Source organism: Rhodofomes roseus (assembly GCF_022264815.1).
Source record: "Rhodofomes roseus strain CIRM-BRFM 1785 chromosome Unknown C8Q71scaffold_3, whole genome shotgun sequence".
Classification (NCBI taxonomy): Eukaryota; Fungi; Basidiomycota; class Agaricomycetes; order Polyporales; family Fomitopsidaceae; genus Rhodofomes; species Rhodofomes roseus.
In genome coordinates, this window is record NW_025952959.1 from 1018879 (window position 1) to 1044560 (window position 25682).

At 56.2% G+C, this 25682-nt stretch overlaps 10 protein-coding genes across 10 annotated transcripts; 9 read left to right on the forward strand and 1 right to left on the reverse strand.

The window, feature by feature from the left end:
• The first annotated feature begins 93 nt into the window (after window positions 1–93).
• Window positions 94–5031, forward strand: C8Q71DRAFT_344279 (ARM repeat-containing protein). The gene is made up of 19 exons (XM_047917947.1): window positions 94–369; window positions 426–490; window positions 546–875; window positions 1404–1940; window positions 1997–2142; window positions 2194–2317; window positions 2372–2531; window positions 2583–2639; window positions 2690–2801; window positions 2858–2899; window positions 2959–3077; window positions 3131–3277; window positions 3329–3425; window positions 3484–3615; window positions 3675–3868; window positions 3926–4286; window positions 4343–4438; window positions 4497–4697; window positions 4754–5031. The coding sequence occupies exons 1-19, from the start codon at window positions 280–282 to the stop codon at window positions 4867–4869; spliced, it is 3126 nt and encodes a 1041-aa protein (XP_047782993.1). The 5' UTR covers window positions 94–279; the 3' UTR covers window positions 4870–5031.
• A 37-nt stretch (window positions 5032–5068) lies between these two features.
• C8Q71DRAFT_344326 (sulfite oxidase mitochondrial precursor) lies at window positions 5069–7704 on the reverse strand. The gene is made up of 13 exons (XM_047917948.1): window positions 7431–7704; window positions 7285–7367; window positions 7003–7225; window positions 6826–6948; window positions 6671–6767; window positions 6593–6612; window positions 6424–6537; window positions 6217–6344; window positions 5983–6166; window positions 5792–5914; window positions 5689–5734; window positions 5496–5623; window positions 5069–5418 (listed from the first exon to the last, which is right to left on the reverse strand). Exons 1-13 carry the CDS (start codon window positions 7502–7504, stop codon window positions 5205–5207), a joined length of 1557 nt encoding a protein of 518 aa, XP_047782994.1. The 5' UTR covers window positions 7505–7704; the 3' UTR covers window positions 5069–5204.
• A 1607-nt stretch (window positions 7705–9311) lies between these two features.
• On the forward strand, window positions 9312–11022 carry C8Q71DRAFT_820489 (purine nucleoside permease; the record flags this gene model as incomplete). Its single annotated transcript, XM_047926180.1, has 4 exons — window positions 9312–9340; window positions 9392–9652; window positions 9708–10737; window positions 10985–11022. The coding sequence occupies exons 2-4, from the start codon at window positions 9554–9556 to the stop codon at window positions 11020–11022; spliced, it is 1167 nt and encodes a 388-aa protein (XP_047782995.1). The 5' UTR covers window positions 9312–9340; window positions 9392–9553.
• Window positions 11023–11208: 186 nt separating this feature from the next.
• C8Q71DRAFT_344369 (uncharacterized protein) lies at window positions 11209–13163 on the forward strand. Its single transcript, XM_047917949.1, has 8 exons — window positions 11209–11431; window positions 11497–11557; window positions 11613–11655; window positions 11710–11926; window positions 11982–12090; window positions 12144–12475; window positions 12531–12638; window positions 12697–13163. The coding sequence occupies exons 1-8, from the start codon at window positions 11426–11428 to the stop codon at window positions 13018–13020; spliced, it is 1200 nt and encodes a 399-aa protein (XP_047782996.1). The 5' UTR covers window positions 11209–11425; the 3' UTR covers window positions 13021–13163.
• Window positions 13164–13744: 581 nt separating this feature from the next.
• On the forward strand, window positions 13745–14643 carry C8Q71DRAFT_344412 (uncharacterized protein). Its single transcript, XM_047917950.1, has one exon. The coding sequence runs from the start codon at window positions 13908–13910 to the stop codon at window positions 14361–14363; it is 456 nt and encodes a 151-aa protein (XP_047782997.1). The 5' UTR covers window positions 13745–13907; the 3' UTR covers window positions 14364–14643.
• A 282-nt stretch (window positions 14644–14925) lies between these two features.
• On the forward strand, window positions 14926–16715 carry C8Q71DRAFT_738329 (purine nucleoside permease). Its single transcript, XM_047922654.1, has 2 exons — window positions 14926–15370; window positions 15429–16715. The coding sequence occupies exons 1-2, from the start codon at window positions 15275–15277 to the stop codon at window positions 16479–16481; spliced, it is 1149 nt and encodes a 382-aa protein (XP_047782998.1). The 5' UTR covers window positions 14926–15274; the 3' UTR covers window positions 16482–16715.
• A 446-nt stretch (window positions 16716–17161) lies between these two features.
• Window positions 17162–18433, forward strand: C8Q71DRAFT_794591 (chaperonin 10-like protein; the record flags this gene model as incomplete). Its single annotated transcript, XM_047925547.1, has 5 exons — window positions 17162–17415; window positions 17475–17556; window positions 17608–17806; window positions 17861–18258; window positions 18323–18433. The coding sequence occupies 5 exons, from the start codon at window positions 17162–17164 to the stop codon at window positions 18431–18433; spliced, it is 1044 nt and encodes a 347-aa protein (XP_047782999.1).
• Window positions 18434–18818: 385 nt separating this feature from the next.
• C8Q71DRAFT_738335 (transcription initiation factor TFIID complex subunit) lies at window positions 18819–20694 on the forward strand. Its single transcript, XM_047922655.1, has 5 exons — window positions 18819–19014; window positions 19076–19171; window positions 19223–19963; window positions 20014–20355; window positions 20420–20694. Exons 1-5 carry the CDS (start codon window positions 18940–18942, stop codon window positions 20597–20599), a joined length of 1434 nt encoding a protein of 477 aa, XP_047783000.1. The 5' UTR covers window positions 18819–18939; the 3' UTR covers window positions 20600–20694.
• Window positions 20695–21145: 451 nt separating this feature from the next.
• Window positions 21146–23349, forward strand: C8Q71DRAFT_738338 (uncharacterized protein). The gene is made up of 7 exons (XM_047922656.1): window positions 21146–21343; window positions 21407–22291; window positions 22349–22365; window positions 22419–22665; window positions 22729–22744; window positions 22803–22894; window positions 22954–23349. Exons 2-7 carry the CDS (start codon window positions 21433–21435, stop codon window positions 23016–23018), a joined length of 1296 nt encoding a protein of 431 aa, XP_047783001.1. The 5' UTR covers window positions 21146–21343; window positions 21407–21432; the 3' UTR covers window positions 23019–23349.
• A 61-nt stretch (window positions 23350–23410) lies between these two features.
• C8Q71DRAFT_344536 (uncharacterized protein) lies at window positions 23411–25602 on the forward strand. The gene is made up of 3 exons (XM_047917951.1): window positions 23411–24255; window positions 24313–24372; window positions 24422–25602. Exons 1-3 carry the CDS (start codon window positions 23553–23555, stop codon window positions 25387–25389), a joined length of 1731 nt encoding a protein of 576 aa, XP_047783002.1. The 5' UTR covers window positions 23411–23552; the 3' UTR covers window positions 25390–25602.
• The last annotated feature ends 80 nt before the right edge of the window (window positions 25603–25682 follow it).

The following is a 25682-nucleotide window of genomic DNA, read 5'->3' on the forward strand; positions in this document are numbered from 1 at the left end:
CTTACAGTTTCACAGAAGGGCTGGCCAATTAAGTTTGAATCAGGCGATGAGGCGGGAGGTGGCTCAGGCGGAGACGCGCGACGCGCGACGCGTCCTACAACGCGGTGTGACACGGCGCGTACACGCGCTGAGCGGAAAATTTGTGCTTTGTTCATCTCGGCCACTCGCCGTCGACCACACCCAAACATCCCTTGCTCTCCTCTTTCACTCGTATACCCGCGTTTCTCATACCCGCATCCCGTCTGTGATTACAACTCAAAAAAGTCCATTCCCGCAAAGATGGACCTCCAAACCCTCTCGAATCTCTTCGCGAGCACTTACAGTCCTGACCCTAATGTTCAAAAATCCGGAGAACTGCAGATCCGCAAGGTACGGACGACGTATACCGAGCCTTTCACCACCGGAAATGAATCCGTTCTACGCAGATCGGTGGCCAGGAGGGCATGGTCACGGCCATCCTGCAGATCATCGGAAGCGATAACGTGGAGATGTGCGTCCCCGACGCGTTCTCCCTCCTGAAAATGTGCTAATGCGTCACATCGAAGTGCGACGAAGCAGGCTGCAGTAGTCTACTTGAAGAACCGGGTCTACACGTCCTACTTTGTTGAGCCCTCGCATCCACGCCCTGACCAAGCCCCGATCGCGCCCTCCGACCGCAATGCCCTCAAGGCGTCCCTCCTACCCCTTCTGGCTTCCTCGCAATCGAGCCTGGTCACTGTTCAGCTGGCGAACACCCTCAAAAACATCGTCGCACGCGACTTCCCGGACAACTGGCCCGATCTGCTCGATAATGTCAAGCGTATGCTCGGAAGCAGCAACGTGCGCGAAGTTGGTGCCGGCTGTGTGGCCGCTCTGGAGATGGTTCGGGCATTCCGGTGAGTGTGTTATTCTGTTGGGACATCATCGGGGCGCGTATGCCACTGGAAATTCGAACCTGCCACTACCTGAGTGGCTGCCTCCCACCTCCGGTGATGTAACCTGCGTAATGCTGTCTGCGTATTACCATGTGCACGTCACCCCGTCAGTTCTAGCGCCTTGAGAGGAACGCTCACCCCTCGAGGTTGGCGCGGCTGGACCGAAAGACCGCCTGCATCGTGGACAGGCTGAATCACACACTGCGGCGTCTTGACTCGTGTATCTGCCGGGCATGCAAGTACTCGTGCCGTGCGGAGGCAATCAGTGGCTTCAGCCTATTATCAATACATTGCACTCCGTCACACGGGGCACTTCGTAGGCGTCCCAAGGCTCTTGCATCCGCCACTTTCCAGCAACTCTGGGAGATGCTGCAATCCCAGTGCCATTATAGGACGAACTGACGCTAGTCAATACGTGAACCCCGACAGTGTTCCTTCCGACTGTTCATCTTGATCAGTCACGGATGTATTGACCAACTCCGCGCGTAGGTTCCGCCAGAACAATGACATTCTCCCGAAGCTCGTCGTGGAATTGTTCCCCACGCTAGTCAACATTGCGAGCGGCCTGCTGTCGACGCCACCCGCAAACGCGTCGACGGAGATTCCGTTCATGTTGCACATGATATTGAAGACGTACAAGACGTCGATCGTGCTGTCACTCAGCCCCCATCAGCAGAGTGCGGAGAGCATCGTGCCATGGGGTCGGTTGCTGTTCCAGGTAGTCAACCTGCAGATTCCGAAGGGCGCAGTACCGGAGGACGAGGAAGACCGTGAACGGAGTGAGTGGTGGAAGGCCAAGAAATGGGCGTACGGCATTCTCGGACGGCTCTTCCACCGCTACGGAAACCCGTCTCAGCTCCCGAGCTCGATGCAGAAGGAGTACAGCGCGTTCGCACATCACTTCGTGACGACGTTCGCACCTGAGATCTTCAAGGTCTACCTGCAACAGATCCAGCTGTACGTCTCCGGCCAGTCTTGGCTTTCGAAGAAGTGCCAGTACCAGATCTTCACGTTCTTCAATGAGTGGTATGTTTCGCCCACCTGTGACATCTAGGACCTTCATTCACGATGTGACATTGCAGCGTTAAGCCGAAGTCGACATGGCAGATGCTGAAGCCCCACTTTGAGGAGCTAGTTACCTCTTATGTTTTCCCTCAGCTGTCCTTCACTCCCGACAGACAAGAGCAATGGAACACCGATCCTGTGGAATACACTCGCAATGTCATTGGTATGCCCTGCCCATCTTGCAGGTATATTGTACCCGCTAACGTCGTCGCAGATGAATATGAAAACTTCAACAGCCCCGTCTCCGCTGCCACCTCCTTCTTGTTTTCCCTTGCAAGCAACCGTACCAAGTCGACCTTCTTGCCCATCTTGGCCTTCATCAACCGAGTGCTACAATCGTATGTCTGAGTCCTACTCATGGGCGAGCTATCGGAGATTTGACAATATTGTAGGAAGCCCGCCTCACCACAGCGCTTCGGTGCGCTGAACATGACCGCGGCTCTGGGTCCATTCATCATGAGGCACCCCGACGTCAAGGGCAATATGGAGCAGTTCGTTACCCAACACGTCCTGCCTGAATTCACGAGCTCCGAGGCCTACATGAGGGCTATTGTAAGTGCTCCTACACGCAAGTGGTCCTTTGCCTGACAAACGCACTGTTAGGCTTGCGAAGTTCTCGGCACTGTCGAGAAGAACGGTATGAAGTGGTCGAGCGAGGAGGTACTGCTCTCCCTTCCCATTCGCCTGTGCCTCTTCTAATGGTCGTGCAGCTTCTTGGCCAACACTTCACCGCAGTATCGGCGTGTCTGGATGATCTCGAATTGCCTGTACGCGTTCAGGCGTGCATGTCGCTCACCGAGATGATTATAGTCCACCCGACGGGTATGTTAATCGTCTTGCTGAAGTTTGGGTGTTTAAACAACTCACTTCGTACACAGTCAAGACCGCTGTTGCGCCACAAGTCGGCAAGGTTATTCAGAGTAAGTCCTACACTGCGCATCTAGTCTCTGACTGTTCCACCGATGCCATGGTCTCGTAGCCCTCCTCAGGTTGTCGGAAGAGACAGATCTGGATGTGTTGAACTCGTGCATGGAGGCTATGGTGGAGCAATACCACCAAGAGCTCCTTCCAGTCGCAGCCGAGCTGACTGCCCGTCTCGTACGTGTCCACGAACATGTCTATCGAGTCCCACAATTGACGCTGCCTGCCAGTGTGAAACCTACTCTCGCTTGGCGAAGGAGGCGCAGGCCCTGGATGAGACTGACGCCAGCAACGTCGACATGGACGCGATCATGGAGAACGATGCCGGCGAAGACAAGACCTTCATGGCCATGGGCGTCGCCAAGACCATTGGTACTGTAAGTGTGTCTGTTCCTCACGTCGATACCATCGTCTCACTTAGCCTCCAGATCATCAGCTCAGTGGACTCGTCCCCGGAGATCCTCGCACAGATCCAGGAGATCATCATTCCCATCGTCGTCCAGACTTTGGAGAATAAATTCCTCGGTAAGCAACTTGTCGACGATAGTGTGCTGGGCAAGATTCTGATACATATTCATCACAGATCTCTTCGACAATATGTATGACCTCGTCGATAGCTTGACTTTCAAGCTGCGCAGTATCTCGCCCAACATGTGGCCCGTGTTCGAGTTGACCTACAAGACGTTCAAGGGCGAGGCGGTTGACTTCCTGGACGGTTCGTACATCCTCGCCAGTCGGTCCGACTTTCTCAGGTTCACACTGCTACGTTCATAGAGATGCTGCCAAGTCTGGACAACTTTGTGTCTTACGGCACTGATGTTTTCAAGTCACGTCCCGAGTACCGGCAGATGTTGCTCGACATCTATACGACGTCCATCGACAGTGACCACCTTGGCGAGAACGACGCCGTTAACGGCTGCAAGCTTGCTGAGGCTATGTTGCTTAACCTGCGCGGTCACGTCGACGATGTAAGTCCTTCGACTTCCCCTCTAACAACTCACTCTCAACGAGTTCCATGTCTTCAGGCCCTACCCGCCATCATCGCGACCGCCCTTAAGACTCAGGATTCCGCGAACACTACCTCACTCCGCCTCGCAAACCTAGAGGTGCTCGTCAACGCTGTCTTGTACAACCCTGGTGCTGCACTTCACATCATGGAGTCTTACGCGCCAGGCACGGCCCGCACGTTCTTCGACAAGTGGTTTGAGGCAATCAACGGCGAGAATCGTCTGCCACGGGTGCACGACAAGAAGCTCAGCGTCATGGCGCTCTCGGCGCTCCTCGAGCTGGACCCAGCCCAGATTCCTGACTCGGTGAAGGAGGGATGGCCAGGCATTGTCGCCGGCGCGTTGCAGATCTTCAAGGATTTGCCGAAGGCTATCGCTGGTGAGTATGCGGCATTACGTCGGTTTGCTCTATGGCTGAGGAGTGTTGCACACTAGCGCGCAAGGAACTTGAGGAGGCATTCCAGGGTGACGATGATGAGGAACCCAATGAGCCTGATGACACGCAGTTCCTGAACCTGAACGAGAATGATGGTCAGTGTTCAGACATCTTCGTCTTCGTCTTCTCCTAGCCTCTGACCTGGACATACAGATGATGTATGGGACGAGGATTCGGCGTACATGGAGATGCTCGCGAATGAGGGTGCTCGACTACGCGAGAAGTCCGCGCGGGCAGCTGGTGGCGACGACGAATCCGAGTCAGAAGACGAGTCCGACATTGATGAAGAGCTTGGCTACATCAGTCCGCTCGACCCCGTCGACCCCTATGTCTCCTTCAAGCAGGCATTGACTGGTACGCAACTACATCGACTATCTACTGCACTATATTGATGGTGTTGTCCGCTGTAGCCTTCCAGATGAAGAGTCCCTCGGCGTACCAACTTGCGACCACCTCGCTGAGCGCGGAGCAGCAGACGATGCTCATGGAGGTCATGCGCATTGCCGAGAAAAGCACGTCTGTGTGATATGCATGAAGGCTCCAGATGATTGATGCCCTCGCACTCTCGCATGTTGAGTTCATCGACAGTCTCTGAAGTCATGGCAGTTATGAATGTCCAGTCTATCCACTGTAAGCCGTTGTTCTCATTACTCTCCTCCTATATTGTTCTTCTGTGCTTCCTCGCTTTCGCAACGTCAACGTCAATGTACGCCAGCTAGCCGTTACATACACATCCGTGGTAATATACAGATACGCTCTAGACAGACAAGAATGGATCGGATGCACCACATACTACTGTGTCCCTCGGACTGACATCGCAGATTCGCCGTTCATCAACCCGCTGCCGCCATGACCCCACATTCAGTAGTCGGTCTTCGGCTCCCTGGGGAACGCGCGCATCTTCGCGAGGTACTCGTCCATGTCCTCCAAGCCGTACTCGGTCGGCTTTGTGATGGGCGTTATGCTCTCGCCGCGCGAGGCGTAGAGCTCGAGTCTGGCCTTCGTCTCGGGTCTGGTACGGTTCATGCTGTAGAGCTTGATGCGGTGGCAGGAGGATGTGACGTGAAGGTCCCAGCTAAACAGTACAGGTCAGTACATGCACGCTTGATGGGGTGGAGGGAGGGTACTGCTGAGGAAGTAGGGCCCACTTACTTCCAGGCAGAGCGTACGAAGGTCGGTTCGGTGTTGTTCGACGAGTCCCAGGTGCGGGCGCAGAACTCGATCCAGCCCTCTGCGTCGACGGGCACGGAGATCTTCCAGATGCGCCAGGCGTGGTAATGCTATTAGGCGTCCGAGACCAGCCAGTCAATGCGCCGTCCGACAGGAGAGCTTGAGGGTTCCTCACCTTCTCGGTCATGTCGGCTTGGTCGACTTGGTACCAGACATGCCCACTGTATTAGACGACCTGTGTGAGAGGGTAAGGAGGGTGAAAGAAGGCCGGTGCGTACCCGTCAGGCGAGACTTCAACTCGTTCCGGCCAGTTGCCACCTCCACTGTACGCCCACCCCGACAGCTCGATATGGCCATCATGTATGATCACTTCCTTGTCCTTCGGGAAGATGATTGCGCTCCTGCACACCGAGTTCAGTTCACCGCACCAACCCGGACCGAGAGTTGTTACAGAGAACACTACACGCACGAGACAGGCATGTTCTGGATACTGAACCCGTTCGAGTACTTGACGTTCTGCTTGCCGATCTGACTGGTGTAGTAGAGGTACTCCTGGCTCTGCACAGGGGCGAGGCTCGGCTCCGCGAGCGCGTTGATCTTATACAGCCATTTTGTGCTGCGCGCGCCGATCATGCCCGTCACGATCACGCGCACTATCATCGAGCGTGAGCCTTGCGGTGTGCAGGGGTGCTGGTGCACGTACGCGGGAACCCGTGGATCTTGGGGAGGGGCTTGCCGTTCATCTCCCAGGCGAGCAGAACTTCTTCGCCGCCCTGGTTGCGCACTTTGCGCCAGGGCGCGGAGACGGCGTAATTGAAGACGTGGCCCTTCCTACGAGACAAGCGTTAGTTGGTACCCGTTGTTGTAAAGACGACTCGGAGGGAGTGTCAGCAGCGTGACAGGAGCTCACTTGAAGTAGGTATCGGCTCCTATGAATTCGAGGTGCCTCGCCTCGGGCTTGAGCCCGCCGCATGCGTGCTTAAGCACCTTCTTCAGCGGTACGCCACGATAAACGGCCGTTCCGCTTCACGATTGTTACAATCAGTTGTACTTGTCAATATGCACGATGAAAAGCATACATCGCACCCTCGCCCCATGGCTGCCCGGCAGGTCAAAATCATTGAGTTTCGAGCCAAACACACTTGGAAGAGACGTACAGCATTGATGAGTTCGTCGCCGTCGCCAGGGTACTCCTGAATCTGCTCGATGCGGCGGGTACCGCTACATTGGAGGGTGACAGTCACTTCTTTCTGCCTGTGATATTACGTCGTACATCTCATCATGACCAGACGAAGTATGCATGTGTACACACGGGAAGCGCGATGCGTCCTTGAGCTCCTTCATTGTCAGCTTCACAGGCGTGTTGACGAGCCCGCCGATCTCAAGCTCGAACGCGTCTTCGTCGATGTCGGGGACACCACCGTGGTTCCTAACACTATACGAACCTTTTGAGCTTCCACAAAAGGCGATATCAATGACTTCAACGTACAAATGGTACTTGTTATCTGTGAGCTTGCCCTCCATGAGCGCCTTGCTGGGTGTTTCGCCGTTATAGGGAAAGTCAAGCAAGTGGATCATGTCCGGCTTTTCCTTCTGGACGGTCTCCCAGCTGAAGTCCACGATTCGCTTGAGGCCGAGGGCTTCATGGTACTCTTTCCAGCGGTACCCGATCAGGACGGGGTTTGTCTTCGGGAGCGGCTCGAGTTGGAATTCTGTGCGACGATAGATGCGGTCAGTGGATGAGGGAGCGATGTGCATGGGAACGACGGACCTGGGCTAGGCGTGAACTCCTTGGTTGCGAGAATGCGCTTTGCGATCTCTTTGCGGGCGGGGTTGTCCTCCCATTCAATGTATCTGTTCATAGTAGTATGCTAATCGGAACAGTGCTCTTTACGAGACAAGAAAGTAGACACGCACCCCCTCCATCGCAGCTTCTCCTCAGGGAAGAGCTGGCTCAGCGGCACACCCTCGAAGGTAGTAGCAGCGGCCATCGCCCGTTTGTTCGAGGTCAAGATATACAATCAGCGGGAGATACGCGGGAAGACCAGGGTGCCCTGCCGCTAGGACTTTAAGTTCACAGAAATGCTATCACACATGGCGTTGTGCGTTCCAATGCATATTAATACCATCGAAGCCTCCACTTTGCATCCGAAGACGAAGTCGGATTACGGGCCTCATGGGTCGTGGGTGAGCCTGGCCTTCCTACGGACGCAGCTTCGAAAGGTTCTGTCAGGGGAAGAAGACGCGTCTGTACACACGTTACCCGGACACCTCCTGTTGCGGTGGATATTGCGATGTGTTGAATATAGCGGGGGTTTGCCACCGTGATTGCGTCGCCTTAGATCGTATCTGGCGAGATTGCACACTATGCAGGTAGCCAATGCTAAAATTTCCTTCGCCAGTGGTGCAATAAACGTATATTCTGTGGAAGAGGGACATGAGCGGGATGAACGCGGCGGAAGACATGCGAATGACGCTCCTGGGAGAGTGGCGGACGCACTGGGCATCACCAGCGCCTATCCTCTCCAGCCAATCAGCTCACGCCATTTGCTCTCCGGGCCGGTACGGAGGCCTTCCGAGCATCCCGATTAGGCAAGCAAGTATGTTCGCGTCTTGAGTATGCCCTTGAGGTCAGGCCCCGAGCCTCAGCATGTCAGCAATTTCAGAGCATTCATGAATAGTTTCTGTGACATCGCACAGCTGCGTCTGCAAGACGAATACCTGATCGAGCGACATTGACTTGAATATTTGGAGACGCATTCGCCGGGACACAGCCGGTGTTCTCCGTTGTATAACGTCAAATGTGCGCAATACAGGGATTATCCATCCCGCTTTGCTGGTCTCCTGCCCTTTCAGCTTTCCCGCTGACAAGGATCCATCATTAAGACGTAACTTTAGATGGAGTCCATTCAATTGGCCCAAGTTGACACGCACAAGGTACCCGTACTTGACCGTGCGCTTCGAATCGATGGCCGCATGTAGTATGCTTCCCGGCTACAAGGCATCCAACCCAATTGAAGAGCTGCCAGTGGGCCTTCGCGTGGATCTGCGGGATGGTTGCAATTATGTAGGTTGCGAACCACGATTGCCTGCGAAGCCGTCGTCAGATATCACTGCTACCACGTAGAACTACGGCCGGACGTATGTGCTGTACCTCGTCGCGATCACAAAAGTTTCAATCGAACATGCAGACTTCTGACTCGGGCACCTCGGTCCCCACAAGGATGCCTAAGCACTCAACTAGCGTCACTTCCTCGTAGCTTGTGCTCTGCCGCTTGTTTGATATTTATCCCATCGACGCCGGACCGTACCCATTCACAGCTTTGAACGCAACCTCCGAGTATGCGCCTGGTGCAACTGCCCGCCTTCCTCGCGCGGTGCGGGGCTCGGACTGCCAGCTGGCCCGGGGCCGCAGGTGCGTATAACCAGGAGAATGAAGTACTAGCAGGTGCTTTCCGTGCCAATGGAGGGTGTCGATGGTGGTCATATACTGGTTGTACGGTGGACAGTGCAAGACTCTCAGCGACGAAGGGTTGTAAGTTTCAGCCAAGTTTCAAATTTCAGCGCTTGCTCGAGTGCTACACTGTGCTACATACATAAGCGCTAGATCTTGGCCGAAACCGTCGAAGCCGGACCAAGTCACCAAAGCCGCGGACTGTGTGCTCCTCTTCCTTCAATCCTTGCTCTTCAAAGCTTCACGCACTGGAAGATACGCTACCCAATGCATCTGCACAGCAATATCCTTGTGGAACATGCAGTTCGTGACCAAGTACTACTACTGGGACGTCGTGCCCCCCCCCCCCCCCCCCCCCCAAGGACAGGCTCGAGTACGTGACCCTGCGCCCGCTCATTCTGCGCTCATCATCAACGCAACGCAGTCTAACGCCTCGGAGCTGGGAAAAGAAGGTGATAAACTCTGAAGATCCGACAAGTCAGCAGAGCCTTTTTCAGGCGATTAGCGGCATCGTGCTGGTCGTCAACCGTGCCAGCGGCACGCTGGTCAGTGGTCTAACTCTGTTGTTCGCCTCGACCTGCCTGGGATGCGGGCTTCAACCTACACCCTCCGCTACTTGTGGCCTTTGATAGCTGCAGCGGTCGTTGAAGCAGTAATCTCGCCCAAGGTCTTCATCATCGCCTTCGTATGTTGCGCCGCTCCAATTCGGGTACCCTCTCACTTCAACAACCTTGACATAGTATGGCGACGAAGGAAACGCCTGGCTTGATATTCCTGATTTCAACCTCCTTGCGCAGAACATCACAGTTCCAGGCGTATCCGTGAAGTTCCCCGACGTCCACTGCACGGAGGACGGTTCGATATGTCAGCTAGTTGCAGGCGAAGGGGAGATCAATGCTGCCATAAGCGCGTTCTCTCTCGTCGTATCGCCGCTTTTCAATCTCACCAATACCTACTTCCTGCTCGCTGGAGATGGGGGCATCAACCCCAAGGTAGCAACCATCGGATCTGTCGCCTTTGCCCAGTTCGCCGTGCAAGTGGCGCTGCAATACGAGATCGACGCTCGCGAGAAACCCGACAACTTCTCGAGCGGGTACATCCCGCAGGGCTCCACGTCCACCGACTCGTACCCGCGGTATATCTACGGCACCGAGGTGTTCCAGCTCAACGATGCACTGCGTCAGCACGCCATGGCCTTCGCACGGACAGCGACGCTCACGGACTCGCCCGTTGCGCAGGCCTACCGTCAGCAGTACGCCAACGTGCCCGAGTTCGCACCCGCCCTCGCGCCGCCGGCCGTCGTGGGTTGCGACACCGCGACGTCGGACAACTGGTGGAGCGGTGCGCTCCTCGGCGACGCGTTCGCGCACTTCACGACGCTGGTCACGAACGGCTCGGCGACGTACTGCACGACGCAGCAGGAGGACAGCGCAGTGCTCGAGGCGCTGCTGCGCGGGCATCTCCTGCGCCGTGTCGACTTCGGCCGCGTGCTGCACATGCGCACGGGCTCCGACTTCGATCGCCCGGGTCCTGGCGTGAGCGTCGCAGATAACCTGTTCTACGCCCAGGGCGGCTACGGGCCCGCCTTGCGCAACCTGTACCTTGCAGGCGTCAAGGTCGTGAAGGGCATCGTCGACGACTGGGATGCGACCTTCGCGGCAGGCGTGCGGCCAAAGAACTACATTGGCGATGTATGGGGCTCGCTCGGAGGGGACCCGCCTTTCGGGCCTGGGAGCATATTCAAGGGCAAAGGAGCCATTGCATTGCCAAGTGTCGCAGTGGATCCCCCGCTGTCATCGGAGGCATGTACGCACGCCAGGTACGTCCCTCTGTGGCCTGATGCGTATGGTACTGACAGCAGCTGCAGCAGATCGTTGGGCTATCTTGTGGTCGGGGTCATTCTGGGCTTCGCTATTTCTGGCGTCTGTGCCTTTGTGTGGTCGATGCGACGGACACGATCGAAAGTATCGTATGAGCCAGTTCCTCAGGAGAGCTCACTAGGCTCTCTAATATCCAGTTCGTGAATGGATGCGCGACATGTCGACTTCAGCATGAACACTTGTGGATGTACGAGTGCCATGACGGGTGACTCAGGTCTTAAACCCTCGTCCTTGGCTGTGTCCGTATCCGCTTTCCGTGGCAGCCATCTTGTGCTCAGCACATTTCATCTGGCTCTGATGCCAGCGAGCATGATTGCTCGCGCCTTTGGTAAGGCTGGGCGACCCGGACCGGCAATTCCCTATCGCGTTGTCCTGCGGTGGCCGTGGTGCTCGTGGGCCACACGCCGTCCTCTAACATGATGTGGCACCTAGAACCAAGCCTACTTAGAACTAGATGGATTAGCGTCTGTGTTACACTGCATCACGGCGTCATGGGGTGGCACACTGCAAGCTAACTTCTCCCCGACAGCACCGGGAGGAGACGCGCAGACAATGTGAAAACCGAGGATGGTCCCCGGATGAACGTAAGACCCTGCCCCCGCTTTCCCTCATGTCGTCTCTTTCGGAGTCTGATATAGAGACCCTCCAGCAGATAGGCCATGACACCGTGCAGAGCATCGTGGCCCTCGTCGTCGAGGCCATCCTATGGAGTGAGTCTTATTCGGACGATCCATCAGTTGCATGTGATTGAACTGGAGTGTGTAGCTATCTATTTCGTCCTTGTTTTCAAAGCTGGACTCATCCTTCTGTGAGCCGCCATACAGGCATTCAAACTACATGGGAAATTTATGTCATATATCAGGAGCCCGAAGTCGCGGTCCAGCATCTCCATCTCGATCTTCATCGTTATCGGGCTTATGTTTTTACTGGACACTGCGACGTCCATCATCGACGTGAACAACGCCATCCGCGAGATCACATTCACACTGACCTCGACCTCACCGGAGTCACTCGCAGACAGATACGAGCTAACTGACAACTTGCCTTGGCCCGTTCAGAGCGCGCTCTACGCATATATGGTACGCCCTACCTAGTGTCGGGTATATATGTAGCTTAGCATTTTGATATGTGCAGTCGAACTTGGGCGACATTATCATCATATGGCGCACCTACGCATTCTGGCGATACGGCCGAGAGCGATGGGCGCTCGCCGTGCCCATCTTGTTCTTGGTTGGCTCTTTAAGCACGTCGTTCCACTCTTCATCACCTGGCGCATTCACTGACATATTTGCGTAGTAACTTCGGGGTTGATCTCGTTCTGCGCAGCACGCGTCGTCCAAAACCCCGGTGCGGGCGACTTCACAAACCCACCGTTCTGCAGAAACGTACAACTGTCGTCATATGTGACTACATTGGCGACAACTGCGGTGGCAACTCTGATGATTTGCTACAAGACATGGTGTGGTGTTCGGTCCCTGTCTGAACTATCAGTCACTCAATATGGCCTATACAGGGAGTACCGCCATACCATCGGCGCCCAAGTCAACCGGATGAGGAGTAGAAAGACCCGTGTCGAGCGGATAATGACCATCCTCGTCGAATCCGGGATCCTCTACTTCCTATTCTTCGTACGTACCCTGTCAATCGCCTTGTGATGCGATCTTCACGTCACCGTCAAAATAGCTGGAGGCTGTGGTGACAGACAGCGGCGATATCGGCGAATTGGAGGGCTCGACACCGCAACTGGCTTTCGCGAGTACGGTATGGACCTACATGACGAGCCACATCCTGGTACGTACAATGCTTTACCAATACCGGGTCACTCGCACTTATCTTGGATTTCTCACAGGGCATATACCCAGTGGTCATCGTCATCCTCGTGCATTCGCACAAGTCTTACATCGATGACACAACAACCACTGTCGCAATCGCGACCCCTGGCACGGCAAGCTACAGCAGCCCGGCGAGCTCACGGGCTTACTGGGGCAGCCGGCGTACCCTGCCCAAGACCCATCAGGCCCATGCTGTCGAACTCGACGCCCTGGACTCCCCTCCGGTCGCGAAGCACGCAATCCGAACGATATCGGAAGGCACAGCCAGTGCTGCCGATCTTACGTTTTCACCGGAATTCAAGGAGGATTCCGAAAAGCTCGCTTCAAGTACTGTAGTCTGAATCTTTCCCTTCTAGCTATATGTCTTCACGATCATCTATAGGTATCTATGTACTATCAGCTCCATTGTATACGAATTGTAATGTAACCACTACCTCTGTTTACTATAATAACGGGCAATCAATCATTTGTGTAGGTCGGTGTAGTCAGTGTTGGCACGTCGGGCGCCTGACTTTTGGACCTTCGGACCGGGTCGGTTGGGTCTGACCAGGGGTCTGACCGGGGTCCGTGGAGGGTCCGACCAGGTCTACTATCCCGCACGTGACGGGGCGGACGTAGGGTTGAGGTCAGATAACCCTAATTGGGACATGCGCGTCCTTGTGTGCCACTGCCCGCCTAAACGTCTTCCTCTCCTGCCTTTTCCGAGTCGCTGCAATTTCTCGCGCGCTGCTACGTCTGACCTCGCGAGCTCAGGGCGCCGGTGCGAAGATCTTCGCTGGTCACTATTGCTGTGATCGCCTGTCCGGCGCGCACCAGTATCATGGGGTTCACGAAGCCTGAGGTGAGTGGATCCGTTCAAGTCCGTCGGTTGTAGAGCCGTATACTGATGTGTAGTGCTACAGGGATCCTCTCCAAGTGCAGCAGCTTGCAGGGACCCCATAGCCCGCGACCACGGGTGAGTACTCATGAGGTTTAGCATTTGTTTGTGGCACGGCAAGAGCATCAACCACCCGTCGCCCCCTGCCGCTTCACCGCCCCACCGGACGCGCCCTGAGGGCATGCGCTTACCGCCGATATTGTCGTGCTTGCCGGTGCTCGTGCACTGGCGGTTTGTGAGCCCGTCACAGCTGAGCTTCCCGGGCGCGGGCATTCACTGTAGCCCGAGCAGGCAATACTTAGTCTCGGATGTGGGTTGCCCGCGCCCGGGGAGGTCCAGGAGGGGCCAATAATGCCAACAAGCTTGGGACGCAAGGCCGCGCCAAAGCCGGACTGCGAGCGGTACCAGGTGGAGGCGGCATTCGAAGCGCGTGTGTTCGTGCAGCGCCGGCTCTTGCATTCGCGGCCAGACAATCTGCACAACGTGCAGTCGGCTCCGCAAGATCCACCAAACTTTCAACAACGCGCGCATCAAGCCGAGGTACCACCTACTCGAGATCGAGACGGGCTGGGGCGCGATGTCGATCGCGCGAAGCTCGGCGCAAACGTCGACACGGTTCCGCTCTCCATCCAGCAGAAGGCGACGACAGAGAAACGCACGGCGGAGGCTGGCGTCGCGGACCGCGTGCATGTGCGCCTCCTGGACTACCGCCAGCTGCCGGAGGACTTCAAGGGCAGGTTTGATTCGCCCGTAGGCTGCGAGATGGTCGTGGCCGTGGGGCTACGCGACCTCAAGCTCGGGGGCTGATTGCGTATGTATATAAGAGAGCGAGGAGTGCCCATTCAACAGTGAGGACACGGCTGCGTGTGATTGCGGACAGCCCGGCCGAGCCATCCCTGTCCCCATCCTCACGGTGACACACCTGTCCTTGTAGCACGTTGGTATTAAGAACTACGTCCGAGTCAGTTGCACTATTGCGCACGCCGCAAACATCGCCAGAGGGCTGGGATGTATCCTGTATTCAATAGAATACTATATTGGACTGCGATTCATAAATATATACATGCCAGCCCACGTTCATAGGTCATTGCAATTCGACACTGTTGAAGACAGACCATGCGCGATTAAACTGCCGACCTTGTACGGACCCGTCCATGGACCCTACGATGGTTATGTAGTTGCCATTCTCGGTATCATTGTAATGCAGAATTATCCGATCAGGCGGTATAAGTTCTTACGTTACCCATGGACCTTTGACCTCAGTCCATCAAAATCGGTCTGACTGGGTCGGACCTGGTCGGACCCCGGTCAGACCCCGGGGTCCGTCCAACACTGGGTGTAGTACTTAGCCTATAGTCATCAGAACCCCGTGGATGCCCTACCGAACAATACTGACGCACTCACACTTCGAACAAATGTGCGTCGACTTCAAGTTTAATCCTGCCCCGAGGCCCGCGCACCACAAGTACTGCAGTCGATTCAGCTGTATCTCGACGCACCGACGTAACGAGTCTGAATCTCTAACAAGCGCATGTACTGCCTGTGAACGAATGCACTGGTTCCAGGAACTGATCAGAGGACGACGATCGCTGGATGGCAGCGGCGGCCATCCTGTGATGATCAGGCTATTCATGGTGACATGCATCTGACGCCTATGTTACGCTTACATTAGCAATTGGTGCTGTCTACCGCCGCTCACCACGACGACTCGACCATAAATGCAGTCGTCCCTGGTATTCCGGTCCGTGCTAGCGCTGTGCGTCGTAACAGCCGTCGAGGCTGTCATTTCACCCAAAGTCTTTATCATTGACTACGTATGTATTTTCGAACAGTGCGCTTTGTCTATTATCACTCATCACGGGTCTACGGCAGTACAACGATGAACAGGACGCCTGGCTTGACATACCAGAGTTCAATCTTCTCGAGCAGAACATCACTCTGCCTGGGCTGTCCATGATGTATCCGGACATCCACTGCACAAGTGACGGGTCCGTATGCCAGCTGGTCACAGGCGAGGGCGAGATCAACGCTGGTCTGAGCACATTTGCCCTCGCACTCTCGCCAGAGTTCAACCTCACCCAGACCTACTTCCTCCTTGCTGGGGATGCCGGAATCAGCCCCGAGGTTGCCACAGTCGGATCTGTCGCCTTCGCCCAGTTCGCCGTGCAGGTGGCGATGCAGTACGAAATCGACGCTCGCGAGAAGCCCGAGAACTTCACCACTGGATACGTCCCACAAGGTTCCACTAGCATTAGCCAATACCCCCAGTACATCTACGGCACCGAGGTCTTCCAGCTCAACGACGCTCTGCGCCAGCTTGCCATTGCTCTCGCCAAAACGGCGACACTGAACGATACCGCCTCGGCGCAGGCCTACAGAGCACAGTACACGAACGCCGGCCCCAACTTCGCGCCCGCGCTCACCGCACCAACTGTCGTCGGCTGCGACACCGCGACGTCGGACAACTGGTGGAGCGGCGCGCTGCTCGCGGGTGCGTTCGAGAACTTCACGACGCTGGTCACGAATGGCTCGGCGACGTACTGCACGACGCAGCAGGAGGACAACGCCGTGCTCGAGGCGCTCCTCCGCGGGCAGCTCGCGCGGCGCACCGACTTCTCGCGCGTCATCCACATGCGCACCGGCTCTGACTTCGATAGACCCCCGCCCGGCGTGTCCGTCGCGCAGAACCTCTTCTTCGCCGATGGTGGTTACAATGCGGCCATCCGCAACCTATATGTCGCGGGCATCAAGGTCGTGGAGGGCATCCTCGATGGGTGGAACGACACCTTTGCAGCGGGAATCCCCCCGCAGAACTTCATTGGTGATATCTTTGGGTCACTTGGAGGATCGCCCGCGTTTGGTCCCGGGAGTTTATTCAATGGCACAGGCGCGCCGTCGGTGCCTCTCCATTACAGCTGCGTCTGAGGCCTGTAGCATTGTCGGAAGGGGTGTTCATTACTTTAGCACTTCATAATCGTAGCGCAGCATTTAAACATTGCGTTTTCAGCCATGATCAGCTGAACGAAGGTGGCCATGGGATAGACGCCGTCTCTGTACCCTCACTTGCTAGAGACGTAGTCAATCTGTACTGTGGATCCTCTGATGAGCACTCGCGAGGCAATGACTTCTTGGATACTCACCTCAATTTGCTGAATCCACGTCCTTACGCGCATCGGGGACGGCTGCCGGTGCCGTCACAGGCCGTCTCACGAACGTGATTGTCACTGAGGACGGAGGCAGTGAAGATGATGTCGGTGGCCTGTCATTTGTGCAGTCTTGACAACATTACCAACTCAAAGGTCAAAGGCACTCAAGCCGAACACATACGCGTCCTCCCCTGTTGGTCATGGCATCACCGGCAGCTTCCAGCTGTCAGATCGTGTCTCCTGTAGTACAGAGCACAACGTCTCGAATGGGTGGTAGCATTATGAAGCTGCAGGAGTAGAGGTGGGGGCATAGCTTGGTCAGACTGGGAGGGGGGAAGAGAGTGAGGCAGGCTGCCGGGCATGTTATTCTGAAGCCTATATATACGACCGTAACATACCTGGAATGCTCAGACAACTCGCATTCAACTCTCTCATCGCACACAGCACAGAAGAGTCCAGATGACAGAACAGAAGGCACTCTACCTGACCTCCAAACACGGACAGTTCGAAGTCGGAACCGCCCCTATTCACAAGCCTGGCCCCGGGCAGCTCGTAGTCAAGATCGAAGCGGCTGCACTCAACCCGATTGACTGGAGGGTCCAGGCTTGGGGGATCCTCGTCGAGAAGTTCCCCGCGATCCTCGGTGAGGACCTTTCCGGGACCGTCTACGAGGTCGGAGAGGGCGTCAAGGACTTCAAGAAGGGCGACAGGATGTAAGATACTTTCCTCGATTTCACGAGGGAACACTGACGAGAAGGGATGTTTCGTACAGTCTCATGTGCGCACCTGTCGGCGCGGGCGAGCAAGCGGGCTTCCAACAGTATGCGATTGCATCTCCAGAGTTGACGGCCAAGGCGAGTATACGACCACTTGCATGCACGGAATGCGGCTGATGGCGTCGGCAGATTCCCGACAATGTGTCCTTCGAGGGGGGAGCCACCATACCCCTCGGACTTGCAACCGCCGTACTTGGTCTCTATGATCACGAAGACGGGGCCATCGGGAACTGTGGCCTCTACCCGCCCTGGGAGGAAGGAGGGCGCGGCAAGTATAAGGGACAGTCCATCCTCATCTTCGGCGGTGCTAGCTCTGTCGGTCAATTCGGTAAGCTCTCTTCAGCGTCTGGTACTGTGTTAGCATTGCTGATAGGCTCGGCAGCGATTCAACTCGCCAAACTCTCCGGGTTCGGACCCATCATCACGACAGCATCTCTTCGCCACACTGAGTGGCTCCAGAAGCTAGGCGCGACGCACGTTCTCGACCGGAACCTCCCGTTGGACGGTCTCGCGGAGGAATTGAAGGGCATCACTGTCGAGCCGTTCAAGGTTATCTACGACGCCGTCGCCTCGCCCGAGACGCAGAACTTCGCGTACGGAATCCTCGCACCTGGCGGCGCGCTCGCCGTGGTGATGCCTGTGGCGGTCAAGGAGGAGCTAAAGGTTCCGGACAAGAAGGCGTACTGGATGATCGCAAACTTCTTCATGCCGCAGCACAAGAAGCTCGGTGTCAGCCTATATTCGAAGTTGCCGGCCTTGCTCAAGGAAGGCGCGATCAAGGTCAGTTCCGATGGCCTGAGTATCTGAGTGATCGGCATCGCTGAGCGATGCTTTTTCCGCACAGCCCAACCCTGTGGAGGTCATTCCGGATGGAATAGGGGGTATAGTGGTAGGACTGCAGAAGCTGAGCAAGGGCGTCAGCTGCGTAAAGCTCGTAGTAAATCCCCAGGAGTAAGGGGATACGCACGGGTGATAGGCTTCTGTTTCGAAAAGTGTACGGTATCCTGTGAAGTCGGTTGTTTGTTATATAAAGCGGTGAAGGAGATGCGTTCGAGGTGTAGAGCAAGTCCCTGTCTGCAGTATTGATAGTTCAGCTGCAGCGCAAAAGCAGACCTAATTGACTGGCAAAGCCAAGTAAGCAACAGATGAGGAAGACGCTGGAAGATGACATGCACAACCAGCGCGCACCAATAATCGCAATGAGGTCTCCGCTTGGTCTCCGCGCAACGTACTGAACAATATAGGCGCCCATGACGCGCCGAAAGAGATACATACTGTGCACGTGATCGTCTCACGCAAGGATTAGTGTGGGTGGCTGGTCCGAGTCCCAGCTCGAAGTCCCTTTCATCCTCGCCGCTGAAGGCGACCAGGTCATCTGTTCCCTCTGTGTTTATAGAGGCTGCTGCTCTCATTTGTTCTACCTGTTGAATCACAGCAACATATTACGCAACTGCGAACAACATGAACAAGCAGGGCCAGAAAGCTAGGGCCGCTCCTTCACCAGTCACAGGCGTATTCAAACCCGATACTATTCGCGTGCGTCCTACCGCTCCTCATACCGCATGATGTGTTAAGAGCCGCATTGTTTATTATTAAGGATGTGGCAGACTCGCTCAACGTCACTTCGTTGTCGGATACCGTAGCTTCAGCACTGGCGAGCGATGTTGAGTACAGAATACACCAGGTCGTCGAGGTGCGTCATACTTACCATGTCATGTACGGAAGGGCGACTGATGCTCACCAGGAAGCAGCTCGCTTCATGCGACATGCACGGCGCACGACCATGACAACGTCAGACATCGACCAGGCCCTCCGCGTGCTGAACATCGAGCCACTGTACGGTCATTCTTCACACAATCCCCCCACCTTCCGCCGCGCACCGCCCATACCCCAGTCTACCTCCGGGGCAATATACTTCGTAGAAGACGAGGAGATTGACTTTGACCGCGTCCTCCGAGAAGAGAAAATCACACTACCGAACGGACCGCGCTGGGCTGCGCACTGGCTCGCAGTGGAAGGCGTCCAACCACTGATACCCGAAAACCCGCCTGCCATACCAAAGGACTCTGACCCGGACGCACTTGCAAAGCCCTCATCTCCGTCTCGTCCGGGTCAGATGTTTCCCCTCACGCCGCCTTCCGACCGACCATCCCCTGTACAGGCCGCAAAGAAGCAGCAGCAACAACAGCAGACCGTCAAGCAAGTACTATCGCGTGAGCTACAATTGTACTACACGCGTCTCACTTCGGCGCTGCTCCCCCCATCCGCGTCCGACTATGCAAAACGGACAGCAGCGCTTGCGAGTCTACGAAACGATGCTGGGCTACAGGCGCTCCTGCCCTATCTCGTGCGATGGGTCGGAGAGGGCGTCGTGGGCGCGCTCAAGAGTGGTGCGCAGAGCGAAAACGACGGTCGGGTGCTCGAGGTGCTACTGGATGTCATCGGCGCACTTCTCGATAATCCGACGCTGTTCGTCGAACCCTACGTAAGTCATTCCGCGCGACTACATGAAGTACGACTAATTGTCCCTTGCAGCTCCACCAACTCCTCCCTCCAATCCTCTCGACCCTCCTACATTCATCCCTCCCTCCATCGCACGCCGTGCATCTGCGGACGTCAGCGGCACAAATACTCTCGCACCTCCTCACGCAATACTCGACAACCTACCCCTCACTTCCGCCGCGGATAATGAAAACGCTACTGCTGGCGCTGATATCACCCGAGAAGAGCAGGAGCACGCGGGAAGGCGCCATCCGCGGTCTCATAGGCATCGGGAAGGAGGCGGTGCGGAAAGGGTTGGTGGAGGGCGGAGGCGCGAAGGTCGTTGGCAGCGAGTGCATGCCTGGGGAAGAGGGTGGTCTTGCAGAGGCTGTCACGGTGAGTTGCACCGAAGCAGGATCCAGTTCGAGAGCCCGTCTGATATGGTTCATTCTTCGTTTAGGACGCGTTGAAGGTGTTGCACCCACCGAGTGCGCAGCCGGTACCACTGGACGACGCGAATGAGCCAGACGCTGCTACCATCCAGCAGCTGAAGGACACAGTCGGCGACTTCTTCGCGGAGAGGCTCTGGGGAGATGCTGTATGGGCAAGAGCTGTCCTCACTGGGGACAGTAAGAGTTAGTCACGATGGTGCGGGTCGCGAATGTTTTGTACGATGCTGTATTTGCTCTGTTTATAGTCTCCAGTGCGGCAATTCTCATTACTTGGTCGCTCGAATCCAAGGATTTGGCACTTGGTGATGCAAAGTTCACCACGAAAGCTCGGATTTCATGTTCAGGAACATGGCCACTCATAGACCGACGTCAATAGCTGCTGCCAACTTGAATGGGTCTGAGTATGGCACTCAAGCTGACTACTCGTTACAGCTCCACATCGCGGGACGCGACAATTTCCACTTGTGAAAGACCTTTACCACTGGACCTTGTTGTACTGTGCACTCTCTGGCTTGCTTGAAAATACTGTTCCCAATGCTTACTTCGATACTACTTCACGGAGTATGGCCTCCTCTGCCCACAATCGTGATGCAACACTGGTTTGGGGAAATAAATCGGCCTATATAACCGATCCAGTAACACACCCAAGTCGTCGCTATTCACTCCTTCGACAGCTGTCTGATTCTGGCAATACTAAGTAGCAACACACGGTTCCCGATGTTCTCGGAATCCCGAGGGACACAACGATGATCGGACCTCGCGGCCCGACAAGGGTCCGGACTCATCCACCCCAGCTTTGTCAGTCCTGTCGTGCCGGCCGGTGTCCTTGCTGCAGCTGAGGCTGAGAGCTCTTCTCCTCTTACTCAACCATACCGAGTTACCCAACTGCTGCGATTGTCGGCAGAGAAGTCAGGAGCTACGTCGGAGACGTGGTCAGTAAGATCTAGCTCATAAGACTCGACTGGTAACTGATGATGATCTCATTGGCACAACAGGGTAGCGTTGACAGTCGTGGTACACGATGACAATGCCCGCCATTACGGATTTGCCGTTGGACATACTGGAGCAAATCGTTCTCGAGCTTGACCCTTTGGACGTGGCAGCAATCTCGCAGACGTGCTCGGCGTTCTACGCGTACGTCTACGCGTCTTCCGACACGGAGAGACTCTGGCGGACGCTCTACCTGACGCAACCTCTGGATGACCTTCGGAGATGCTTCGAACAGCTTGGACACCCTCGCGCTAGCCCAGTCCACTGGAAGAGTCAGCTTCAGCGCGCTATTCGGGCACGCACCATCATAGGCGACCCTGCGAAGTGTCGATCCGAGGAGCGCTGCACTGTGCTGCAGACCCTACTGGACCTCGCCAGCAACCTACCACCCGCTCCCAGCTTCCTCAGCGAAGAACTTTCCTTGAACCTTGTATGGCTCGCCGCGTTGCTTCGTGGAGGGACGTTCTTGGATCACAAGCTGTGGGAGCCATCCGACGAGGAGCGCCAGCTGCGATGCCGGCTGCACGCGTACTACGGCCTGACGACGGCGGACTACCGCAAGGAGAACCTTACTCAGTCGCGGGCGTATGTGTATGACATGCGGAGGTATACGTGGGGCAACGACTTCGGTCCGTACCAGATGGACGGGAGCGGGCGCGTGAACTGGGAGCATGTCCAGGCGATCCACCATGCCATGTCCATGCAGGTCGTCCCGCCTCAAGAGGACGCTGACGGGGAGCAGACGGTGTTCACGATATTCCCGTTGAGCTTGCCGTATTGCCAGAGCATTATCCCTGCGGACGTGGATCTCAGCCAAGAGCGGGACTGGGCGGGTGTGACGGGTTCATGGCAGTGTTCGTTCTGCTTCTGTGATCATCGTCAGCTATTGGGTATGTCTGTCCACTGACTAGGACTGCATATGCCTCTGACACACCTGCGATGAACAGTGTTGAACAACTTCACTGTATGTCGTTGGCCTTCATTCCACCCATACACCCTTGAACATCCCTGCCACAGCTCAATGACGGGGAACCGGTAGGCCCTGATCAAGATAGGCCGTTAGCGATGGAAGTCCTGGAAGACGAAGACTTTGTCGAGGTCTTTCGCTCTATCAACGTCGAGATGCGGGTCATCTCCATCGAGGCGGACCCAGCGCACCCCGGCCGTCCGAAGATCAACTGGTTCGGCTCGATCGGTCCCTTCGCGACTATGGTGGGCTCCGTGTATCTAACGCCGGACGATCAGATCCGCTGGCACTTCGTGAGTGAGTCGACCTTCGTTGCCTCCCGAGACGCTGAACTGCGCTCACAGCAATCTGGGGAACTAGGTAATGCGATGTGGAGGTGCGTGTAGTGCCGGCGGTGGCACTTTCCTCGAGGCTGAGTGTTATGCGTCGTTCAGCTCGGAAGGCATTCAGATCGGGGGCGTGCGCTCTAGCTATGGCGTATTGGGTTCATGGACAACTGTTCACCATGAAGCGCATGATCCTGTTGGTACGTATGGCGAGGTCGTTTCTGTAATAATGCACACTGTGCTGACGCTGAACGTGTAGGGCCGTTCTGGCTACGAAAGATACACCCGACTCATCAAGGTGACTCGGCGGGGGCCACTAACTAGGATATCTGATCGATGTAGTGTCTTCAGTGCTGTCAACAAAACGGAGCATTACACTGGCTTGCCGCGCTGTCGGGCTGTCCTGACCTGTGCATGGCTTCAAGCCAGCGAAGGTATCGTGGCGCTCCTCAACCATCGCGTGTCGCCGTTCCAAGCTTCAAGCTTGACTGGAAGCTTGAGGCACGCTCATCCTCGAAGTTGCGGGGAAACGGTGCACGGATGAGTCGGAACGACTCGCGCTCGGTCCGTAGAGGTCCCACATAAGTAACTGATACCGCATATAAGATCAGTGTTAGTGTATAGAAAATACTAAGTGATCATTACACCATTGTGTGTTATCTATTGGGCGTCATCAACAACATCATTGAGTTCCATTGTTTAGTGTATTAGATAGTGCAACCGGGATTATAACTGTGAATGCGCGTCACCTGGTGGCACGCTACTTACTCCGTTCTCGCTCGGTCCGCCTGGTGCTCTGCTGCAACCCTCTATCATCGAGCACGAGTCCTGCTCTGACCGACTACCGACGAGCACGGTATGTCTGACCCACCCAAGAAACCGGGGTCTTTGCGAGACCGCATAGCAGCCTTCGAGAACAAGGGTACAGCTGCTCCGCCCCCACCCGCACCGCGACCCAAGCCCGCTGGAGGTGTCTCCTGGAAGCCTCGCCCGCGCTCGCCTCCCCCAGTTAGTAACGCCAGTAGTGATGAAGCACTGGAGGCCGCCAAGGCGGCCGGTATGTCTGCTGCAGACGCGAAGACGAGCATCGGGCAGGGTGTGAGTCTCAAGGAGCGCATGGCCGCGCTGCAGGGTTTCAACGCCTTCGGTGGCAGTGCTGCATCACCCCCACCGAAGCCTGCGACTGAGAAGCCAAAGTGGAAGCCCCCGCCGGTCGTCTCGCCGCCCCCTGCAGATGACGATGAGAAGGAGGAGATAGCCAAGCCGGCTGTAGTCCCGGAGAGCGAGAGCGAGGGCGACGTGCAGGAGCACAAGCCTGTCACGGAGGGTGAACCTACCGGGGAAGAAGGCGAAGGGCAGGCAGAGCCTGATCTAGAGGAGGAAGAGAGGCAGCGTCGGGCTGCCATCGCTGCTCGGATGGCGCGTCTTGGAGGTGCCCGAGTTGGCATGGCGCCCCCGGTGTTTGGGAGGAAGCCTGATATCAAGAAGCCCGAAGCACCTAAGGTTGCAGATGAGGAACACAGAGAGCAAGAGTCTGCCCCGGCTGTTAGTCCTCCTGCAGGTAAGCATATTTTGACCCTACATTAGTCGTTGTTAGACGAGCCAACAGAGCCTTCAGTTGTCTCGCCGCCTGAGACTGCCTCTGTCACATCCCAGAAATCCGACCCAACTGCGACAGGTAATTCATCACTTTTGTCTCATCTCTTTCGCGCTCATGTTATGCACAGATTACTTCGAATCCAAGGATCCTGAGCACCTCTCGCCCGAATCCGCTCCTACTCCTCCGGTCCGTTCGCCCGCAATGCCAGTCCCAGCTGGTCCTCGCAGGGCAGCCCCACCGCGTAAGCGCGCCCCGAAGTCCCCTTCGCCGGCGCCGGCGACTGTCCTTCAGGAGGGCGCCGTGCATGAGAGTCCGTCCCCCCTTCCCGGCGCTCCGCCCGCTGCGCCGGAAGTCGCCGCCCCGTCTATTGTGCAGGCAGAATCATTGGGTCCTCATGGGGATCGCGAGCCTGAAGTCGCTGGATCGCAGATGGATGCTTTGATCGAGAGTGTTCACGCAGCGGATACGGAGCTAGCCGAAGAGACGAAGAAGGCACTAGCAGACGTGACACCTCCTCTTGTTGCAGGGCCTATCGAGATAGAGGAACCCGAAGCTGAACCGCCTGCTCATGAAGACAAAGCCCAAGTCATTGCCGCACCAGGGGAAGCTGTCGAGGACGCTGTCGAGGACGCTGCCGCGGCGGAGGCAGAGGCAGAGGCACACGAAGAAGTTGCTGAGCCCACTATCCAAGCAGAGGAGCACCATCAGCAACCGGAGGAGCACCATCTTTCAGAGCAGGAGATTGCTCAGCAGGAGATTGCTCAGCAGGAGAAAGCGGCGCGACGCAAGCGCATCGCTGAACGCCTCGCGAAGGCGGGCGGCGTCAACCCTCTGAGCGGACCTGCTCCTCCCATGGCGTCTCCTCCTGTGTCGCCGCCCCTCGGCCACAGCATCCCTGCATCCGCAGAGCGTCGCCAGAGCTTGAGGAAGGACAGCCATGGATCTATCGGGAGCGAGAAACCGAGTTCACCGCCTTTGGTGCCAACCTCACCTAAGCCGGAGGTCCCCCGCAGGCAAGGGAGCATGCACTCTGTGCGTTCCCAGGTCTCGCTGGAGCACTCTACGCGACGGATGTCCCAGGATGGTAAATTTTAACGCTTTCGGTGACATGCAGCAATCTGCATGCACCCGCATTGTACAGTAGTTGATTGATTGGGTTGTTTCGTATAGAACGCAGATATTCGCTCGGGGAGCCCGAGCCTGCCCCGGAACTTGTAAGAACGTTTGCCGAAGAGATCGTCGAAGAACCCGAACCGCATGACCAACACGAGGCTATCCATGAAGAGCAACATGTCGCCGAGGATAGCTACCTTCCGGAGGAGACGGGAGATGAACGTGAGTGCGCCCACCTTCATTTGGATCGTCGGTGAAACGCATGCTGAATTATC

Coding starts and splice junctions, on each gene's coding strand:
- C8Q71DRAFT_344279 (XM_047917947.1), top strand. CDS start 280: ATGGACCTCCAAACCCTCTCGAATCTCTTCGCGAGCACTTACAGTCCT. Junction 3,616..3,674: donor GGCGGTTGACTTCCTGGACG/GTTCGTACATCC, acceptor CTACGTTCATAG/AGATGCTGCCAAGTCTGGAC. Junction 4,698..4,753: donor CTTCAAGCAGGCATTGACTG/GTACGCAACTAC, acceptor TGTCCGCTGTAG/CCTTCCAGATGAAGAGTCCC.
- C8Q71DRAFT_344326 (XM_047917948.1), bottom strand. CDS start 7,504: ATGGCCGCTGCTACTACCTTCGAGGGTGTGCCGCTGAGCCAGCTCTTC. Junction 7,226..7,284: donor GGAGTTCACGCCTAGCCCAG/GTCCGTCGTTCC, acceptor ATCGTCGCACAG/AATTCCAACTCGAGCCGCTC. Junction 5,915..5,982: donor ATCCAGAACATGCCTGTCTC/GTGCGTGTAGTG, acceptor CTCGGTGTGCAG/GAGCGCAATCATCTTCCCGA.
- C8Q71DRAFT_344536 (XM_047917951.1), top strand. CDS start 23,553: ATGTCTGACCCACCCAAGAAACCGGGGTCTTTGCGAGACCGCATAGCA. Junction 24,256..24,312: donor GGCTGTTAGTCCTCCTGCAG/GTAAGCATATTT, acceptor CAGAGCCTTCAG/TTGTCTCGCCGCCTGAGACT. Junction 24,373..24,421: donor ATCCGACCCAACTGCGACAG/GTAATTCATCAC, acceptor TGTTATGCACAG/ATTACTTCGAATCCAAGGAT.
- C8Q71DRAFT_344369 (XM_047917949.1), top strand. Junction 12,476..12,530: donor TCCTCTACTTCCTATTCTTC/GTACGTACCCTG, acceptor CCGTCAAAATAG/CTGGAGGCTGTGGTGACAGA. Junction 12,639..12,696: donor ACATGACGAGCCACATCCTG/GTACGTACAATG, acceptor GATTTCTCACAG/GGCATATACCCAGTGGTCAT.
- C8Q71DRAFT_738329 (XM_047922654.1), top strand. CDS start 15,275: ATGCAGTCGTCCCTGGTATTCCGGTCCGTGCTAGCGCTGTGCGTCGTA. Junction 15,371..15,428: donor AAGTCTTTATCATTGACTAC/GTATGTATTTTC, acceptor GGTCTACGGCAG/TACAACGATGAACAGGACGC.
- C8Q71DRAFT_344412 (XM_047917950.1), top strand. CDS start 13,908: ATGCCAACAAGCTTGGGACGCAAGGCCGCGCCAAAGCCGGACTGCGAG.
- C8Q71DRAFT_738335 (XM_047922655.1), top strand. CDS start 18,940: ATGAACAAGCAGGGCCAGAAAGCTAGGGCCGCTCCTTCACCAGTCACA. Junction 19,172..19,222: donor GAATACACCAGGTCGTCGAG/GTGCGTCATACT, acceptor GATGCTCACCAG/GAAGCAGCTCGCTTCATGCG. Junction 19,964..20,013: donor CGCTGTTCGTCGAACCCTAC/GTAAGTCATTCC, acceptor TGTCCCTTGCAG/CTCCACCAACTCCTCCCTCC.
- C8Q71DRAFT_738338 (XM_047922656.1), top strand. CDS start 21,433: ATGACAATGCCCGCCATTACGGATTTGCCGTTGGACATACTGGAGCAA. Junction 22,895..22,953: donor TGAAGCGCATGATCCTGTTG/GTACGTATGGCG, acceptor CTGAACGTGTAG/GGCCGTTCTGGCTACGAAAG.